General features: G+C 46.9%; 1 protein-coding gene across 22 annotated transcripts in view; it reads left to right on the top strand.

Annotated features, from left to right (window-relative positions):
- Positions 1 to 16,877, top strand: part of MACF1 (microtubule actin crosslinking factor 1) — a 311,004-nt gene that overhangs the window by 242,729 nt on the left and 51,398 nt on the right. For 21 of the 22 annotated variants that reach the window (XM_074376774.1, XM_074376771.1, XM_074376770.1 and 18 more), the window contains 2 exons: positions 16,061 to 16,222; positions 16,397 to 16,567. In XM_074376774.1, the coding sequence (XP_074232875.1) occupies positions 16,061 to 16,222; positions 16,397 to 16,567 (333 nt within the window). Of the gene's footprint in view, positions 1 to 3,026; positions 9,047 to 16,060; positions 16,223 to 16,396; positions 16,568 to 16,877 lie in introns of those variants that run through there. The other variant, XM_074376775.1, reaches the window with a different exon arrangement.

Genomic DNA, 16,877 nt, shown 5'->3' with positions numbered 1-16,877 from the left:
AAGTTCACCAAAGGAAAATCTGACACCAAATTTTGTTCTTAGCAATTTCAAAATGAGTAGAGATTTCTTTGAACTCCGTAATCAACCAACTGGAAACTAATTTGAAATTTGGCTTCAGCACATATATTGGTGTTAAGGGAGTAGGGGAAGCATCCAAAGAGGTTCCCTGGAGCTCCCTGTCCTTCTCTTTTATTTTTTGTACTTCTTTTTTAAAACTTTACACACAGCATGTGAAATGAACAGATGCTTTTTTTTTTTTTTTTTTTTTTTTTGGTTGTGGGAGCTATCAGGGTAATGAGAAGTTGAAGGCTGTATCAGGTATTTATTTCAGTCACTAAGATGGCTATTGGCAGAGTTCCACATACCAAAACTAAGGAGAAACTCATGAACAGATAGAAAATAAGACACGGAGGAAAGAAACCTTTTGCTGACTTTCTTTCTAAACACGAACTGATTAAAAAAGCAAAGCAATGTTTCCAGCGGGGTGGCGATGGTGTGCAGGAGGAATTGGTTGACTTTATGTAATCCTTTCTATAAGGCTATGGTTGAACTGTAGGGAGATTTCTCTGTAATAGTCTCCTAACACGCTAGTCAGAGAGGGTGTGACTTAAGCTGATAAGTAATTTGAATCTGAATTTCATAGTTGATAAAATGTTCCACTTATTTATTTGCATTATAATAATGGAGCACTGGTGAGAGTGGTGAAAATAAGGTAGATAGGTGTGGGAGGGATTAAAAACAGATTGAATTGATTGGCAGCTGACTTGATGAGGAAACAGGAAAGGAATTTCTGGCCATGAGGTCTGTGATTCCACATCAAGATCATTCTTTATAATAGAATAACCACCCACCCTTAGTCCAGAGCCAGAATTCCTCAGATTCTTCCAACCAGAGGGCCCCTGGCACACTAAACAGTCTCTTGTGATATCTGAACACATAAGTGAGTGTATTTGGCCAGGGGAGATTTGCTAGTGAAATTGATCTTGGGTTTTTCCAGTTGTAGTTAATAATTAAATGAAAATTAAAACTCAGATTCCCTGAAATTAAGTTAAGTATCAGATCTGTTGAGTTAATCAAGCCTTCCGATCACAGTGCATTAGAGTTGAAAGAGACCTTAAAATTCATCTTGAACACACTGATAGAGGACTTGTAAACCTCTCTCGTCAAATCTCTGCCAAGTGATTGCTTGAATTTCTGCTCAGACACCTCCAGGGTCAGGAAAGTCATCCTTTTAAGGGACATCCTATTCTTTGAATATCTGTGAGAAAGCTCTTTGTTGCTTTGAAATCTGCCCTTGGATCTCAGTGTGCCAGCTTAAAGAGACATCCAGAACAAGCTTCCATCCTCCCACATCCCAGTGCTTTAGATACTTCATGTTCATATTTGCCTAGAACTTTCTCTAGGTCAATCATCCTTGGTTCTTTCTGCTATTTGTTCCTCAGAGAACAGGGTTTCTAGTGTCTTGCAGTGTAGGACCAGGAGGACTCAGGATTCTAGGGCAGCTCTTTTAAAAGTTTTAGAACTAAAAGATAGTAAAGTTAGAGAGGCTGTCAAGACAATCTAGTCTGCACCCCCACCCCCCCGTTTGGTTTACAGATGAATAGAGAATCTTTTGGATTTGAGTGGGCAGAAATTGATCAGCAGCCTCTTTGGAAGTGAGAAATGAAGTGTAAAACATTTTGCCAGTGAAAGGTCTTTTAGTTGCTTAATTCTGATCACAGGCTTCAGCTGACACCTCATTTTTGCCAAGGACCTCTCTGGCTCCCTAAGTGAGCCTAAGCTCAGCTCAGGGTTTCACTGCCAGATCTCCATACACCAATGATTGGCTTCACTTACTGTTTGTGTAAAGGATGGAAATAACTTTTCTGTAAGTTTTACCATCTATATTGACCACATGGTTCAACAGATTCAGAAATTTTAATAGACTTTCTTTTGTTCCTTCATAAAAACCAGAAAATGACCATCACAAAGGGAGCAGAGTATTGCACCCCTTCATAAATGCAGCTTCCTCTGGTGGACAGTTTCCTGGGTTGCCCTTTGTACTTTCTTTGTTTAATGGTCACCAGGTGACTAGATGGCTTTTCTGAAAGCCAAAAAGCTGTGGACGGGACTGTGGGCCGCTTTTCTCTAATACTTTCCATCTTGAGGCTTGAAATACAGACCCATGCTTTTCAGCTGGCCCCAAGGAGCTCAGGTTTCTTTGGGTGTGCCCAGCAATAAAGGAGCCCAGGTGTTTGGGTGCTGCCTGTATCTCCGCTGCCGCTACCCCCGACCCCGCCCCCCGCCACAATTTTCTATTCTTCACCCATCAACACCATTTGGGTCTGTAGGCAAAAAAATCCTGGTGGGGGGATGGACCAAGACCTGATGTACGTCAGAAGCGGGAAAGAGAAGGTGTCTGGAGTGTATCCAATAACTTGGTAGGAATTCAAGTGCCGGGTTTAAGGCTGGAGTGTTCTTGGGCCCGGCAGGGGGGCGCTAAAGGTGACATTGGAGGAACTAGGGACACCCCTTTGGCAGCAGAGCTGGAGCCGGAAGCGATGCAAGCGGCATCGCTACCCTGCGGGCAGATGGGGCCCCGAGTGGCCCTTGCCTGAACAGGCTGGCTAGGGGGTGGCGGGGGCGCCCCTTCTGGGTTCGCTCGCCCTTGGGCTAGGAGCCCGGTTGGTCGGGACGCGGCGGGGGCGGCGGGGGTGGCGGGGGCCGGGCCAGCAGGAGGAGGGCGGGGCTTTCCTTTGTCAGGGGATTTGCGCGGCGCGGCCGAGACTCGCGCGGGTGCTGCTCCCCGCCCCTCGCCCTCTCGGGAGGCGGGGTTCTCCCTCCGGCCTAGGGGGCGCGGTGGGCGTGGGCCTGTGAGCCGAGCGGCAGGCGCCTGGCTCCGTCGCCCCGAGCCGCGCAGAAGCCCCTCCTTCGCTTCCTCGTCCTCCAATCCCCTCCGCCGCCCCCTCTCTCTGGCTTGGGCCGCTCCTCGCCCCGGCTCCGCCCCCGTCCTCCTCCCCTGGCTCTCCGCGTCGCGCTCTCCGGCATCCAGGGGGGCTGCCCGGGCGGGGCGGCTCGGCGCGGCGGCGCGGGGAAAGGGGAGGAGAGCCAGCCGAGCACTTCCAGCAAGCGGCGGGCGAGCAGGCGGCGCGGCGCGAGGGAGGAGGGCTCGCCCCCGCCCGGCCCGAGCGGAGCCTTTTGTTCCCAGCCAGAAGTTTGCATGCCGGGACCGTGACAGCTGCGGGCGGGGAGGACGGCGGCGGCGAATAGCGGCGGCTGCTTGACATGCAGCCCACGGCGCGGCGGCTGCGGGCCGGGGACTGGCGGCGGCGGGGGAGGCGGCGCCCACAGCATGCGGGACTCAGCTGCCGGAGGGACAAACTAACTTCCTGAGCGCGGGACCGGAGGCCGGTGCGGCCGGGAGCCACCTGCCAGCCTGCGGTGAGGCGACCCTGGCCCTTGGGGCTCGCGGCATGGCGCGGGGGAGCGGGCGGCACTGAACGAGCCTTTCCGACTGACCCTCGGCAGCCGCTGCAGCCGGCCGGCCTCTGAAAGGCCCGGCGCCGGCCCTGCACTCGCCTTGTTTTGCGGCCACGACGCAGGGCTGTTCTGGGAGCCACAACAATGCCATGATGTTTTGGAGACAGGAAGCCCCAAGCTGGCCGCGAATGAAGGACTTCCTGTGTTTAAAGTTGCAGGAATATCCGCCGACCAGCTCAGTTCAAATGCAAACACCAGAACTAGGGAGGACGAATGGCTAATTCAGACCAGCTGGGCTCCCCAGGGCTGGAACTAAGGGTAAAATGAAAGGAATTCTTAGGAGCTTGGGCCATACTTGAAGACCAGAGGGGCTGTGCCATTGTTACTAAAGGACACAATCGATATTAATCCTCTGCTTCCAACTCTGCTCGGGTGAGAAGTGAGTGGAACTAGATATTGAATAAGACTTGTCAATATCAGGTGATTTTTTTAAACTGACTGAATTAGAAAAAACAGTGCTCTTTTAAAAAAAAAAGCCATACGAAGAATTATTTTGCTTGTTGATTATGCTATACCGTTTATCTGTCTGCAACTATGAGGCTGCTAACCTGTGAGGAAGAAGCTGTTCCTCTTAGAGCTTCTCCCAGAATGATTTCAAAGTGGGACTTCCAGGCCTTTCTGGAGGGAAGATCCAGTTGGTGGTTTGAAGTTATGAACATGTAAAAGGATTTTTAACTTATGCAGAATGCATTTTGGGGGAACCTGTGAAAAACTTAAAAAGTTGATCTTTCATCTTGATTGAAAAAGTATGGGTAAGCCACTCAGCAGGCCGGACTGTTTAAGGCAGAACCCCACCTGCCTGGGGAAAGGAGAGGAAGAGGATGGCTATATCGAGGATTGCTATGTTCCGCAGAGATCTATATATGATACAATGAGGATCAATGAACAAATTGACCAAGGGTCAAAGCTTAATCAGACTTCGAAAAGCACCATGGAAAAGATGGAAGGAAGTACTATATCCAGCAATGGTACATTAGGAGCAGCATCTAATGTATTTGAATCTAGAGCACCAGAAGGCAAAAAGTTGGATGAGAGAATAATATTTGATGCACTAAAGCTAAGCAGTGATGTGCAGAAGTCAGCACCTGTGCCACCCAGGAGGCGGCCAAATGCAGAACGCAAAGACAATGTTAACAGGAGATCATGGAAGTCCTTCATGCCACCCAATTTCCCAGAATTTGCAGAAAGAATGGAAGCTTCTCTCAGTGAAGTTTCTGAAGCTGGTGCTTCAAATCCTTCCTTGCAAGAGAAGAAGGAGTCAAGTTCTGCATTAACAGAAAGTTCTGGTCATTTGGACCATAGGGAACCTCAGACAGAGTCAGTAACTCTGGAACACATGTCCAGATCCATAGGTATTCCAGAAGTGCAGGATGTGAAAAACTTAGGTGGAGACTGCCAAGACTTCAGATTTCAGCAGCACAGTGAGAGCTCTCCCCGTGAATTCCAGCCTCTAGAATCAGAAGCTGTAGCAGCAAGTGGTAACACAGATGTAATGCAGGAACACAGATTCTCAAGTGCAACCTGGCCCAGAGCCATGAAAAGTTTGACTAAGGGAGGCTTTAGCGAGAAGCAGCACCCTCTTGGGGACACAGCTTGCACTGTAGAAATGCCACCTCTCTCCCCTTGCCTTAGTGAAGAACTGTTGGATCCAGAATTGCATATTCTCATAACCCCCAGCCTGAGAGAGAAAACAGAGTCTGAGCTAAAGTTTGAGGAGGATGAGCGATGGATCATGATGGAGGCTGAGGAGGAGTGGGAGGAAGAGAAACTATCAGAGAGAGGAAAGACTTTTCTAATGGCAGATGAGGAAAAGAACAGCTTGGCAGATGTTTTCAGAGAAAGAGAACCAGCAAGCCCTGTAGCAGTGGTGGAGGATGAAGCCGATAGTTCAGCTGCTGTCTTGGGGGCTTTTGACCACCTAGCTCTTGGTCAGATCTGTTGCTCTGATGAACCGCAGTCATCTACGAACTGTTTGGCTTCTGTTCTCAAGGGTGCACCTCTTGATTACAGTTGTATTCTAACAGGTGAGAATGCTGTCGGAGAGCTGAGAAACAGAACTGGTCAGGGGCTAGAGGGCCTTGGTTTGGATTTAGAATGCACTGTTGGTCCTGCTGATTCAGAGCAGCTCTCTGACACAGATTCAGTGCAGATGTTTCTTGAACTTGAAAAGGAGTGTTTATATGAAGAAGGAGTAACTCCTCTAGTTGAGCTGGAGAATCAAACCTCTTCTGAAGGGCTGGCCCCATCCCAGGATGCAGAAAATTCACTTGTAATTATTCATTTTCCAGGGGCTGCCTTAGAAAAGGAACGTGTAGGTCTTTTAAATGTAGAGGCAAAGGACTCTGATCCTGGGTTGGATGGTGAATATTTTCATGCCCTGAATTCTTCTCAGGTGCCTAATGCTGTGGAGCTTGCTGCCTACTCTGATACCGTGAGGGATGCTTCCACTGTTTGTGAGAAGGAGGGTGAAAAAGTGCCTTTTAGCCCCCAAACTGCCGGGGAATTTAAGTTTAGAGACCCAGCTGATCTGGAGTCACTGGGAAAGCCAGACCCAGGAGGACTGGCCAACTCTGATCATAGGGCTTCTCATGAAGAAAACATATTAGGCTTCAAAGCCGAGCTGGCCAAAGAAAATGGCAGTTTGTCCCAGGTGGACTGTAGTGAAGTTGAGGGGGATGCTGAGGAGTGTGTGGAGAGGGCCCCCCTCAGTTCTGCCATTAGCAATGAACTAACAGGTGTTACCTCAGGATCTGAAGTAGACGTGTTGTATGATTCGCATTTACTAACAGATAAGATTCATTTGGAAGGTAGGAAAAAAGCTATTAATCAAGACAATAACAGTCTGACTTCCTTGGGAGATGTGGACCCTTGTGAACTGTTGTCCATGGAAGGAGTTTGTGATGAGGATGGAGAAGCACGGGCGCTGGGTTATGAAGCCAGGCTGGAGGCCCCTGCCTCAGCACATCTTCATCAAGGCCTCCCAGAGTCAGAGGTCCTGAGTCTGCACCTGCTGGTTGGAGGACTGGGACATAGTAGAGATGGAGTGGAAGCTGTGAATAATGCAAAGCCCAAGTGGAATGTGGCCTCCTCGGAAGGAGGGGAGACAGAAATGAAAGACTCAGATCCATTGCTAGATATCTTCTTGGAGGAACAAGTTACCAAGGCTAGTACCTCGGAACCAGTTTTGGAGGAATGGGTACCCATCCCACAGAAGCCTGCCCCAGCTGCTGCAGTGCCCACTGTAGAAGACGATGCCCTAGATGCTGCAGTGCCTGCCCCGGAGGGAACTGCTGTGGCTGCTATTACAGTGCCCTTCCCAGAGGAGGACGTGCCAGTTGTTTCAGGAGCCACCATAGGGGCACATGTCTCAGCTGTTTCAGTGGTCACTGTGGAGGATGCCCCAGCTGCTGCCGTATCAGCCACAGAGAGGGCTGCTGCCCCAGCTGTTGCAGTGCCTGCTCCTGAGGGGACTGCTCCGGCTGCTGCAGTGGCCGTCACAGGGGAGGATATGCTAGCTGTTGCAGAGTCCTTCCCAGAGGGGATTGCTCCGGCTGCTGCAGTGGCCGTCACAGAGGACGATGTCCCAGAGAGGCCTGTCACCCCAGCTGTGGCAGTGCCTGCTCCTGGGGAGCCTGATACCCCAACTGTTAGAGTGCTCATCCCAGAGGGGCCTGCAGCCCCAGCTACTGCATTGCCCACCCTGGGGGAGCCTGTCACCCCAGCTACTGCACTACCCATCCCAGGGGAGACTGCAGCGCCAGCTGCTGCCGTGCCCACTCTGGGGGAGCTTGCCACCCTAGCTACTGCCTTGCCCGCTGCAGGGGAGCCTGCAGCCCCAGCTAGTGCATTGCCCACCCTGGGGGAGCTTGATACCCCAGCTGCTGCATTGCCCACCCCAGGGAAGACTGCAGCACCAGCTGCTGCCATTCCCACTCTGGGGGAGCCTGCCACCCCAGCTACTGCACTGCCCATCCTAGGGGAGACTGCAGCACCAGCTGCTGCCATGCCCATTCTGGGGGAGCCTGCCGCCCTAGCTACTGCATTGCCCACCCCAGGAGAGCCTGCAGCCCCAGCTAGTGTGGTGCCTACCCCAGGAGAGCCTGCAGCCCTAGCTAGTGTGTTGCCCACCCCAGGGGAGCCTGCAGCCCCAGCTGCTGCGGTGCCTACCCCAGGGGAGCCTGCAGCCCTAGCTAGTGTGGTGCCCACCCCAGGGGAGCCTGCAGCCCCAGCTAGTGTGGTGCCCACCCCAGGGCAGCATGCAGCCCCAGCTGCTTCAGGGCCCATCCCAGGGGAGCCTGCAGCCCCAGCTGCTGCGGTGCCTACCCCAGGGGAGCCTGCAGCCCTAGCTAGTGTGGTGCCCACCCCAGGGGAGCCTGCAGCCCCAGCTAGTGTGGTGCCCACCCCAGGGCAGCATGCAGCCCCAGCTGCTTCAGGGCCCATCCCAGGGGAGCCTGCAGCCCCAGCTAGTGTGGTGCCCACCCCAGGGGAGCCTGCAGCCCCAGCTAGTGTGGTGCCCACCCCAGGGGAGCCTGCAGCCCCAGCTGCTGCGGTGCCCACCCCAGGGGAGCCTGCAGCCCTAGCTAGTGTGGTGCCCACCCCAGGGGAGCCTGCAGCCCCAGCTAGTGTGGTGCCCACCCCAGGGCAGCATGCAGCCCCAGCTGCTGCAGGGCCCATCCCAGGGGAGCCTGCAGCCCCAGCTAGTGTGATGCCCACCCCAGGGGAGCCTGCAGCCCCAGCTGCTGCGGTGCCCACCCCAGGGGAGCCTGCAGCCCTAGTTAGTGTGGTGCCCACCCCAGGGGAGCCTGCAGTCCCAGCTGCTGCAGGGCCCATCCCAGGGGAGCCTGCAGCCCCAGCTAGTGTGGTGCCCACCCCAGGGGAGCCTGCAGCCCCAGCTGCTGCGGTGCCCACCCCAGGGGAGCCTGCAGCCCTAGCTAGTGTGGTGCCCACCCCAGGGGAGCCTGCAGTCCCAGCTGCTGCAGGGCCCATCCCAGGGGAGCCTGCAGCCCCAGCTAGTGCGGTGCCCACCCCAGGGCAGCATGCAGCCCCAGCTGCTGTGGTGCCCACCCCAGGGGAGTCTGCAGCCCCAGCTAGTGCGGTGCCCACCCCAGGGCAGCATGCAGCCCCAGCTGCTGCGGTGCCCACCCCAGGGGAGCCTGCAGCTCCAGCTAGTGCGGTGCCTACCCCAGGGGAGCCTGCAGCCCCAGCTGCTGCGGTGCCCACCCCAGGGGAGCATGCAGCCCCAGCTAGTGCGGTGCCCACCCCAGGGGAGCATGCAGCCCCAGCTGCTGCGGTGATTGCTGTGGAGGAAGTATTCCCTGCTGGTGGACCCTTTCTGGGATATACCACCCACACTGATTCAGTGCCTATCTCAGAAGAAGAAACTCCTGTTCTAGAGGAGGCTTCCCCCACTGGAATGTGGATCAAGGAGGACCTTGATTCCCCAGCATTTGGAATAAAAGAGGTGACTGGCACTGAGCTGCATGAGAAAATGCCTCTGGCTGCAATTGATGGATTAAATTCAAATGAGGTAATTGTTGCTCATTTTGTTGGGAAAGGATCCGGAGTGTAAAGTGAGATTTGCAAATTCTCTTGATGGTGATTAGAAAGGGCACAAATAGTTCTTTCGTTCTCTTTTGGGATGCCTGGTCTTTTTATTGAATTTATGGGGAGAATGCACTTTCATCTGGTGAAAAACTTTATAATTCAAACTCTTTTTTTTTTTTTAAATTCAGACTTAAGCAAAGCCCAGGGAAAAGAAGAAGATTATCAGCAGGAAAGGGTGATTCTGCTTTTGAAATTTATAGTACACATGTTCTTTCCTAAATCAGGAGGCTGTTTATTCTTTGGTGATGTCAGCAGTCAGGTAGGGGCTAGAATGTGGGCTTTGGAGTGAGACCTAGGATACTACTTAATTACTCTGGGGAAATTAGTTCAATGTCCTAAGTCTCCAGTTTCCTCATTTGTTAAGGTAGAAGAACCCTGTGAGGCTTGTGAGGATAAAATGAGATAATCCATTCAGAGCACCAAGTGAATACAATTTCAGCTACTGTCAGTATCCTCCCCCTTGCCCTTTCAAATAGATACATTGGTTAGCTGAAAGGATTTACCAAAGAAGGTTGGGTGAAAGGCATATATAGATGTGTAAATAACAGCTTTTTAATTCAAATTGTGTTTTTTAAAGCTGAATTAAGACGCAATAATGTTTATGAAAATAGAGGTTAATTTTAGTCATCTTGTCAAAATTTGTGTCCAGAAGCACTTTTCCTTTCCTGGAACTCTTGTTTCTTAATCTGTAAAATAAGGTAATTGGGCTGATGTCCAGCTGAATCTTCCTTAGCAACCATATTTTGAGATTCCTAATCTTAGAGAAAAGAATGTATTAAGAAGCTTGGGAACAGTGTTCACGTCCTTGAGCACTCCTAGTCAAAGAACTTTGAGATTGGCAGCTTTCTACAGTTCATCGTGCCAGTGTCCTTTGGTCCATGGTAAGGAGTGAAGGAGTTAGAAATACGATCTCATCCAATACAGTCAGGGATTGCTGTGTGTGGAAGTGGGTTTGATTTTACACCATCCTCAGGACCCAGAACAGTGCCTTCCTCCTAGTAGGCATTCCCTGCTGACTGAATGGATGAATGTAAATCTGGATATCCATGGATGATGCAAGAATGATGGGTTCTTTCATCCACCCTGTGCAGGACCTTTTGGGGCAGCCTTAGTGAGCCAGATGACCAATTAAACATGCACGAAAAATCATTTTGATTGTAGGCCATCTTAAGTCTACTTTGCCACAGATCCTCCTGCTTAGCTGAGCGGTAGTGGTGTCACCTGGGCTTCACCAGTTATTTGGGAATGCATCAAATGGGAAATGCATCAAATGGGAATGCATCACCTTTCAGATGGATGGATTTGATGCAGTTTTCTGAGTTTTATTCAATTTGGGATTGACACTGAGATCCCAGTGGCTGTCCAAAGCCACCGACTTTTTTTTTTTCAGTTGAAGTATAGTCAGTTTACCATGTTGTATAGTATTCTTGATTACACAGAATATTTCTAGTATAAAGCCTGTAGCCATAACCAATGAAATATAGGGATTACATTATAAGGAGCCAGTCAAATCTGCATAAAGGAAAAATATTCAGAGAAACCCTTAATATCAGTCTGTGGATCTCTGTTTCCCCATCTACAAAATGGGTAGAGGAGGCTAGATAATCTCTAAGGGGATTTTTTTTTTCTGCTGAGGATCTCTTTATTTCCATCTCGGTCTCCAGTGCAGTCTCCCCCTCCTGCCTCTGAGGCTCCAGGCCCCAAGCTCAGCAGCAGAGTGTTTATAAATAAATAAGTTACAAAAGTGGGTGAGGAAACAGCCCAGACAGCCTCCCAGGGACCTGGGGCTCAGTACTCCATGAGCAAGAGCCACAGGTTCTGCTGAAAGTCTTCCTTCTCCTGCTGCCCCGGCTGCTCCCCTGCAGGAGACAGTCATTTTATGAAATATTGCCTGATATAAATGACAGGAGAAGGAAATAGTAGCCCAGCTGCAACGTTGTTCGTCATCTTGAAAGTGTGGTTACTTTATGGACTATCTGGAAATAAGCAGATATTTACATTTGTGTACAAAGCCATAGCCCCAGCCAGGACTGTTAACCAATAAGAATGTAGAGCGCATATTTTGAAAATATATATTGAAACAAAACAAGTACTATTATAGAGGTAACATGAGTATACAGATTTTGTTAAATTGATGAAATATTGAGAAAAAAGTTTTTCCGAGATGAGAGATGTACGGATTTTGTTTCTTCCAAGAGTTCCTAGAGGCAATTGAACATGTCATTTTTTTTTTACATATAAACACTTAGAACTTGACAGGTGATCATACCTGGGCTTTGATCTGACTGCTTTAGATCCTCTGTGTTTGTACAAATGTACCCAGGTATACATGGTTAAAATAGATATAAGCTCTCTAATAGCAGTAACAATTTTCGGTAGAAGAAACAAAATGCCAGAATTTGTTTGCTATTTCTGTAGTGGGATCCTAGGCCCACTAAGAACAATCGGTGGTTATTTAAGCCCTCTTCTCATTTATAGACCGCTTTAGTCTTATTTCCAGTCACTGCTTCAGTGGAAGAAAAAAACCTTTTGTATAAAATAGGAGTTCTATAAATTAAAATTTGCCAAGAAAGTCTTTTTAAGCAAAAATTGGGGAGCCTTTCTATCTCAGTTCAGGGTTTGAATACTCAGCTGATCAGCAGAACCTTCATGGATTTATTTGCTTTCTCTAACACCATTTCCGTATAAGGATTCATTCATTTACTGGATAAATATTTATTGTGTACCTACTCTGTGCCAGGTATTGGGGCTTCTGCTGTGAATAGAATTGGCATGATCCCTGCCCTGCTGGAACTTGTACTATAGTAGAGGGGGCAGACATTAAGCAAAAATGACACAAATATATAGTTACGTATTGTGGCAAATGCTTTGAATAAAAAACAAAGTCTATGATAAGAAACAGTAGGGGTATTTAATTTCAATTGTGGTGTCAGGGAAGGGATTTTAAAACTAAAACCTGAAGGATAAATAGAAGTTACTTAGGAAGAGTTAGAGGGAAGAGCATTCCAGACAAAGGAAATGGAAACTGAGAAGAGCTTGGCATGTTGGAACTCAAAGAAAGCCAAGTGGCTAGACCACAGCGAGCAAGGGCTCCAGAAGAGTACCTTGCAGTAAACCTGGAGAGGCAGGAAGGGCCAGATGAAGCAAGGGCTAAGAAAGAAGGCCTCAAAAGGATCTATACTCTAAAAGCCGTAAGAAGATACTGAAAGATTTCCACGTAGGGGAATGAAATGATTTCATTTACATTTTTAAAAGATGACTCTCAGCTTGAAGATAGAGGAAACCGGTCCACACTGACAGTACACATTCTCAACAGTATTTATGAATGTTTTATAAATATCATTATTTCTTTTGTCTTGCATTTTGTTAGTTTGTATTATGATAATTGACATGGAATATAGAAAACACAGACTGGTTTGCAATTTTTAAAAATTTCACTCTGGCTGCTATGTGTAGAATGGGTTATAGGGGATCATGGACAGAGTAGAGAGGCCTGCTAGATTGTTGCAATTGTCCGGATGGCTTGAACTAGAGAGATGTCAGTGGAATTGAAGACAACTGGATGGATCCAGGATACATCTTGGAGACTCAATAAAACCTGATAATGGCTTTCATATTGGGAGGGAGTGATGGGAATTCTCAAGGATGGCTTCTGGGTTCTGGTGTGCACAACTGAGTGGATGGGTGTTGGAGGACAGAGGGAACAAAAAGTGCCCAATGAACTAAGAAGGCATCTTGAGACCAAAAAACGAGGCAGGCAGCTCCATGTAATCAGTGGATCAGTTTATTATAGTACAGTAACTTACTCTCAGGGTAGGATCAGGTGGACAGTAATACAGAAGCATTCGAAATTGCACTCCACACAGCCGAGGGGCCACTGGGACAGTTTTATGGTTAACCTAGGGTATGAGGGTAGGTGCTTAGAAACAGGACATACATTCCTAAGTCAAGATTTATTAGTGGGTAACTAGTCTCATGGGTGCTGGGGATATATGTTAGTGAAGGTTTTCATCAGTTTGGGGACTAACAACATAGAGGTTACCTGGTTCTAATGATTATTAAACAGTGTCTGTTAACTACAAAGCCCTTGATGACAGAGAACTGATCTACTGTACAGTCCTGGGTAGGGTCAGCAGAAGGACAGGAGAAACTGTAAGAGCCCAAGATAGCGTCAGTTACGCTAATAGCCACACAAAGGGGGCTGTGGTAAATTGTTTAGGGAAGAACAGGTTTGGAGGGAGAGGAAATTAGGAGGTGTACCTTTCAATATCAGAATGGTGAGGTTCAAGATGCCTGTGATTCATTTGTACGGCAGTGTTAAGAAAGTAGTTGGATATATAGATTTGAAATTCAGGAGATATATATAAATTTTAGGGTCATAAGCATTTATCATCGTAAATGTTTAAAGCCATAGGAATGGATAGAACTACCTAAAGGAGACTGTAGAATGAAAAGAGGACCCAGGACTGACATCCTGCCCTTATTTATTCCTACCCCCAAAGACTAGCATTTGTAGAAGAGAAAGGGCGAGAGCAAAGGACATCAAAAGAGGATCAGTCAGAATGAGAACTGGGAGAATGTGGTATTACCAAAGATAAAAGTGTCTTTAAAAGTTCTTTGGGAAATTTTCTGCTTTATGTCCCTGTTGCATCTTACAGCCTTGCAATAATTTTTACTAGGGTTCTGTTCTGGGAAATGTCTGCCAGCACTGGTGAGTTAATAACATGGTACAGTCCCACTGAAGTACTAAGGAGTAGGAATTTTAACGTATCTAAAAGCACTGGTTTTGCAAAATAGCTTTATTTGGGAGTTAGAGGAAGGAGCAAGTGTTTTCAAATTTACTTTCTTTAACATTCTGTTTGCTTGTGTTCAAAATAAATGTTTAAATAGTATTTAGTATCTAGAGGCACTTTCATATATTTTTAAACTTCTGAAAATAGATGAGACAAATACCCATTCCTTGTCAACTTGATCCATAGAGTGGAGGTGGGAGACAAAGGAATCTCTCATCCTTCTATGTGAAATGTTCATGAGCAAAGTAAATAAGAATTTTTAAGGAAAGAATTAACTCTGTTCTATGAAAGGGATTATTAAGCTATTTAAATTATGTTTTTACTTTTCTGTGTCATTTACGTCAATATTCAATAGAGCTTCTTGCTGAGATGAAGATACTCTCTACCTGTGCTGGCCAATATGTTAGGCACTAGCCACACATAACTGTTGACTGCATGAAATGTGGCCATTGTGGCTGAGGAACTGAATTTCCGGTTAATTTAAATAGCCACACATAGCTGCTGACTGCCATATTGGACAACATAGAAAAAATTTAAATGTCAGTCATAGCATGAGACAGGATTTAATTACTAGGTAAAAGGGGGGCTCTTTGGTGTGGACTTGGCATCTGCCCTCGCTACTGCTGGCTTTCTGCTTTCTTTGCCTTTCCGACCCCTGCCCCACTGCCATTTTGTTGCACTCAAGCAGCTTAAGCTGTGGGAGTTGTTTCTCCCCCCCGTGCTCTTAATTTTTCTGCAGTGAAAAAAACATCTTTAATACAAAATGGAATCATAGCACTTGCTTTCTCTAGGAACCATGTTATTGGGATAACAGTCATTTTTAGCTGAACTGCCTTGTAGTGTTGCCTAACAAAATATGGTATAATCAAATTATAGTATAAAGTGAAGTCCACTGGTAATTTAACTTTGTAACCTTACTTTTTCAGTATTCCCTGGAGTCTTTCCTCCCTGGTGACTCACTTGTCCAGCCACAAGCCATCCTGTCTAGAATCAGTTTCCTAATCCTAGTGTGATCTGTGGTCTCATATAGGCCAAAACTGGTCTTACTCAAACTTAAAATTTTATTTTACATTTATTTCTGTCCCCTTACATTTTCTGTCATTCTTCAGCTCTAGTTATCTCACCTGTCTTACTGAAACTAAAGAACTTTTTATGGAAGAAAAAAGAATGGAGAGATCCAGACCAGTGGAATAGGGCTGATTTTATCCTCTGGTAATTGAGAGAAATCTGACCTTAGGGGCGAATATTTATTTAATTCTTTCCCTAATACCGTTAGAGTGGCAAAAGTACCATACTCTTCTGACTCTTTTTGTTTCTTTTTAGAAATTTCTAAGTAATGATGGACCTTGACTGCAATTGAAAGAAACATGCACATTGCTTGTTACAGTTGTTCACATTATTTTAAAATTCCATTGTTTTATGGTGAACATGGATATACAGTATCATTTTAAAAATATTTTATGTATATCTACATCTTAGAGTATGTGTCTGAAATTGTTAAGGACGTTTGCCAATATTACTGGCCCATTTCCCTTTGTAATCAGAGGAATACTGTTTCAAGATTATTGACTGTGTGTGGTCTGTGGCCTTGGAACAGAATGGAGTTAAATGGCCACAGGGGGATTAAGCTATGGGGTTGGTGTTCTTCATACTATTAATATGTTTTGGCTAATTGAATTATTAGTCCTAGTTAGAGAAGAGTATTGCATATGTCAGCCAGTGGTCAGTTAAAGCTATTCCCCCAAGGTATTTTTAATCTTAAATACTAGTCATTTGGTATCATTTTTTCCTTTTAGGATTGATTTACCTCACATTTACTTTCATAATATCTTTAGGCTGATGCTTCTCTGTTCTCTATAGCTTTTTGCATTAAAAATTAAGCAGATTAAAAAAAAAAAACATGAGTCATTGGGTTAAAGACCTAAGTAGTGCCATAACTCTGTAATTACTTATCCATAGGAGAATACTGAAATACGAAACCACGTGTTTCCCTGATACTTTCCTGTACAAATGGCTTGTTTTCTCCTTTTATTCTTGGCCCTCCTTTGTTAAATCATAAATCTCCCAAGAATAACCAGTCACTGTGTTGTATAGAGGATCTGATTGCCTTTAGAGTAAATCTTCTTTGGCTTGTAATTATCTAGATGTTTCAGAAAGAACAGGTGGATCCTCTTCAGATGAAATTACAGCAAGTGAATGGACTCGGCCAGGGGTTGATTCAGAGTGCCGGGAAAAACTGTGATGTGCAGGGTTTGGAACATGACATGGAAGAGATCAACGCTCGGTGGAACACACTGAACAAAAAGGTGAGTGTGCAGGGGAGGGAGGGCACAGAAAAGAGACATCTCAATCTCAGGTTTCCTTGGCACCAAAATGCAAATAAAAATTTAACAGTTGCAACCTATAGTTACCAAAGTGGGTGAGTAGTCACTTAAAAGCACTCTCCTTTCTTGTAATGAGCCTCCGTGTCTGTGATTCAGGTTGCACAAAGAATCGCACAACTGCAGGAGGCTTTGTTGCATTGTGGGAAGTTCCAAGATGCCTTGGAGCCATTGCTCAGCTGGTTGGCAGACACTGAGGAGCTCATAGCCAATCAGAAACCTCCATCTGCTGAGTATAAAGTGGTGAAAGCACAGATCCAGGAACAGAAGGTAAGTGAGAATGTTGGGGCAGTGAACTGTAACAGCCGTAGGGAGTGGCAGACAATACACTTGCTTACAGTTTCAGGAGCATATTCAGGAGTTTTAGTGGAATCCTCACCTACCTTGTGTGATCTTGAAAAGAAGGGTGGAAATTAATTTTCATTATCTCACTTTACAGCCTTGTAGTTGACTGTGGCGTGTATTGGACTGAACAGTTTTACTTACTCATTTGTCCTGTTTCAGTATTTCAGTCACAGCCTTATCTTGAGGTTTTTGGTGTTTTTAGGATCCACAATACTCTGAATAATGTTGTATATCA

This window comes from Camelus bactrianus, chromosome 13 (assembly GCF_048773025.1).
Source record: "Camelus bactrianus isolate YW-2024 breed Bactrian camel chromosome 13, ASM4877302v1, whole genome shotgun sequence".
NCBI classification, from domain to species: domain Eukaryota; kingdom Metazoa; phylum Chordata; class Mammalia; order Artiodactyla; family Camelidae; genus Camelus; species Camelus bactrianus.
The sequence above is the reverse complement of the archived record's forward strand: the minus strand, read 5'-3'. Positions and strand labels throughout refer to the sequence as shown.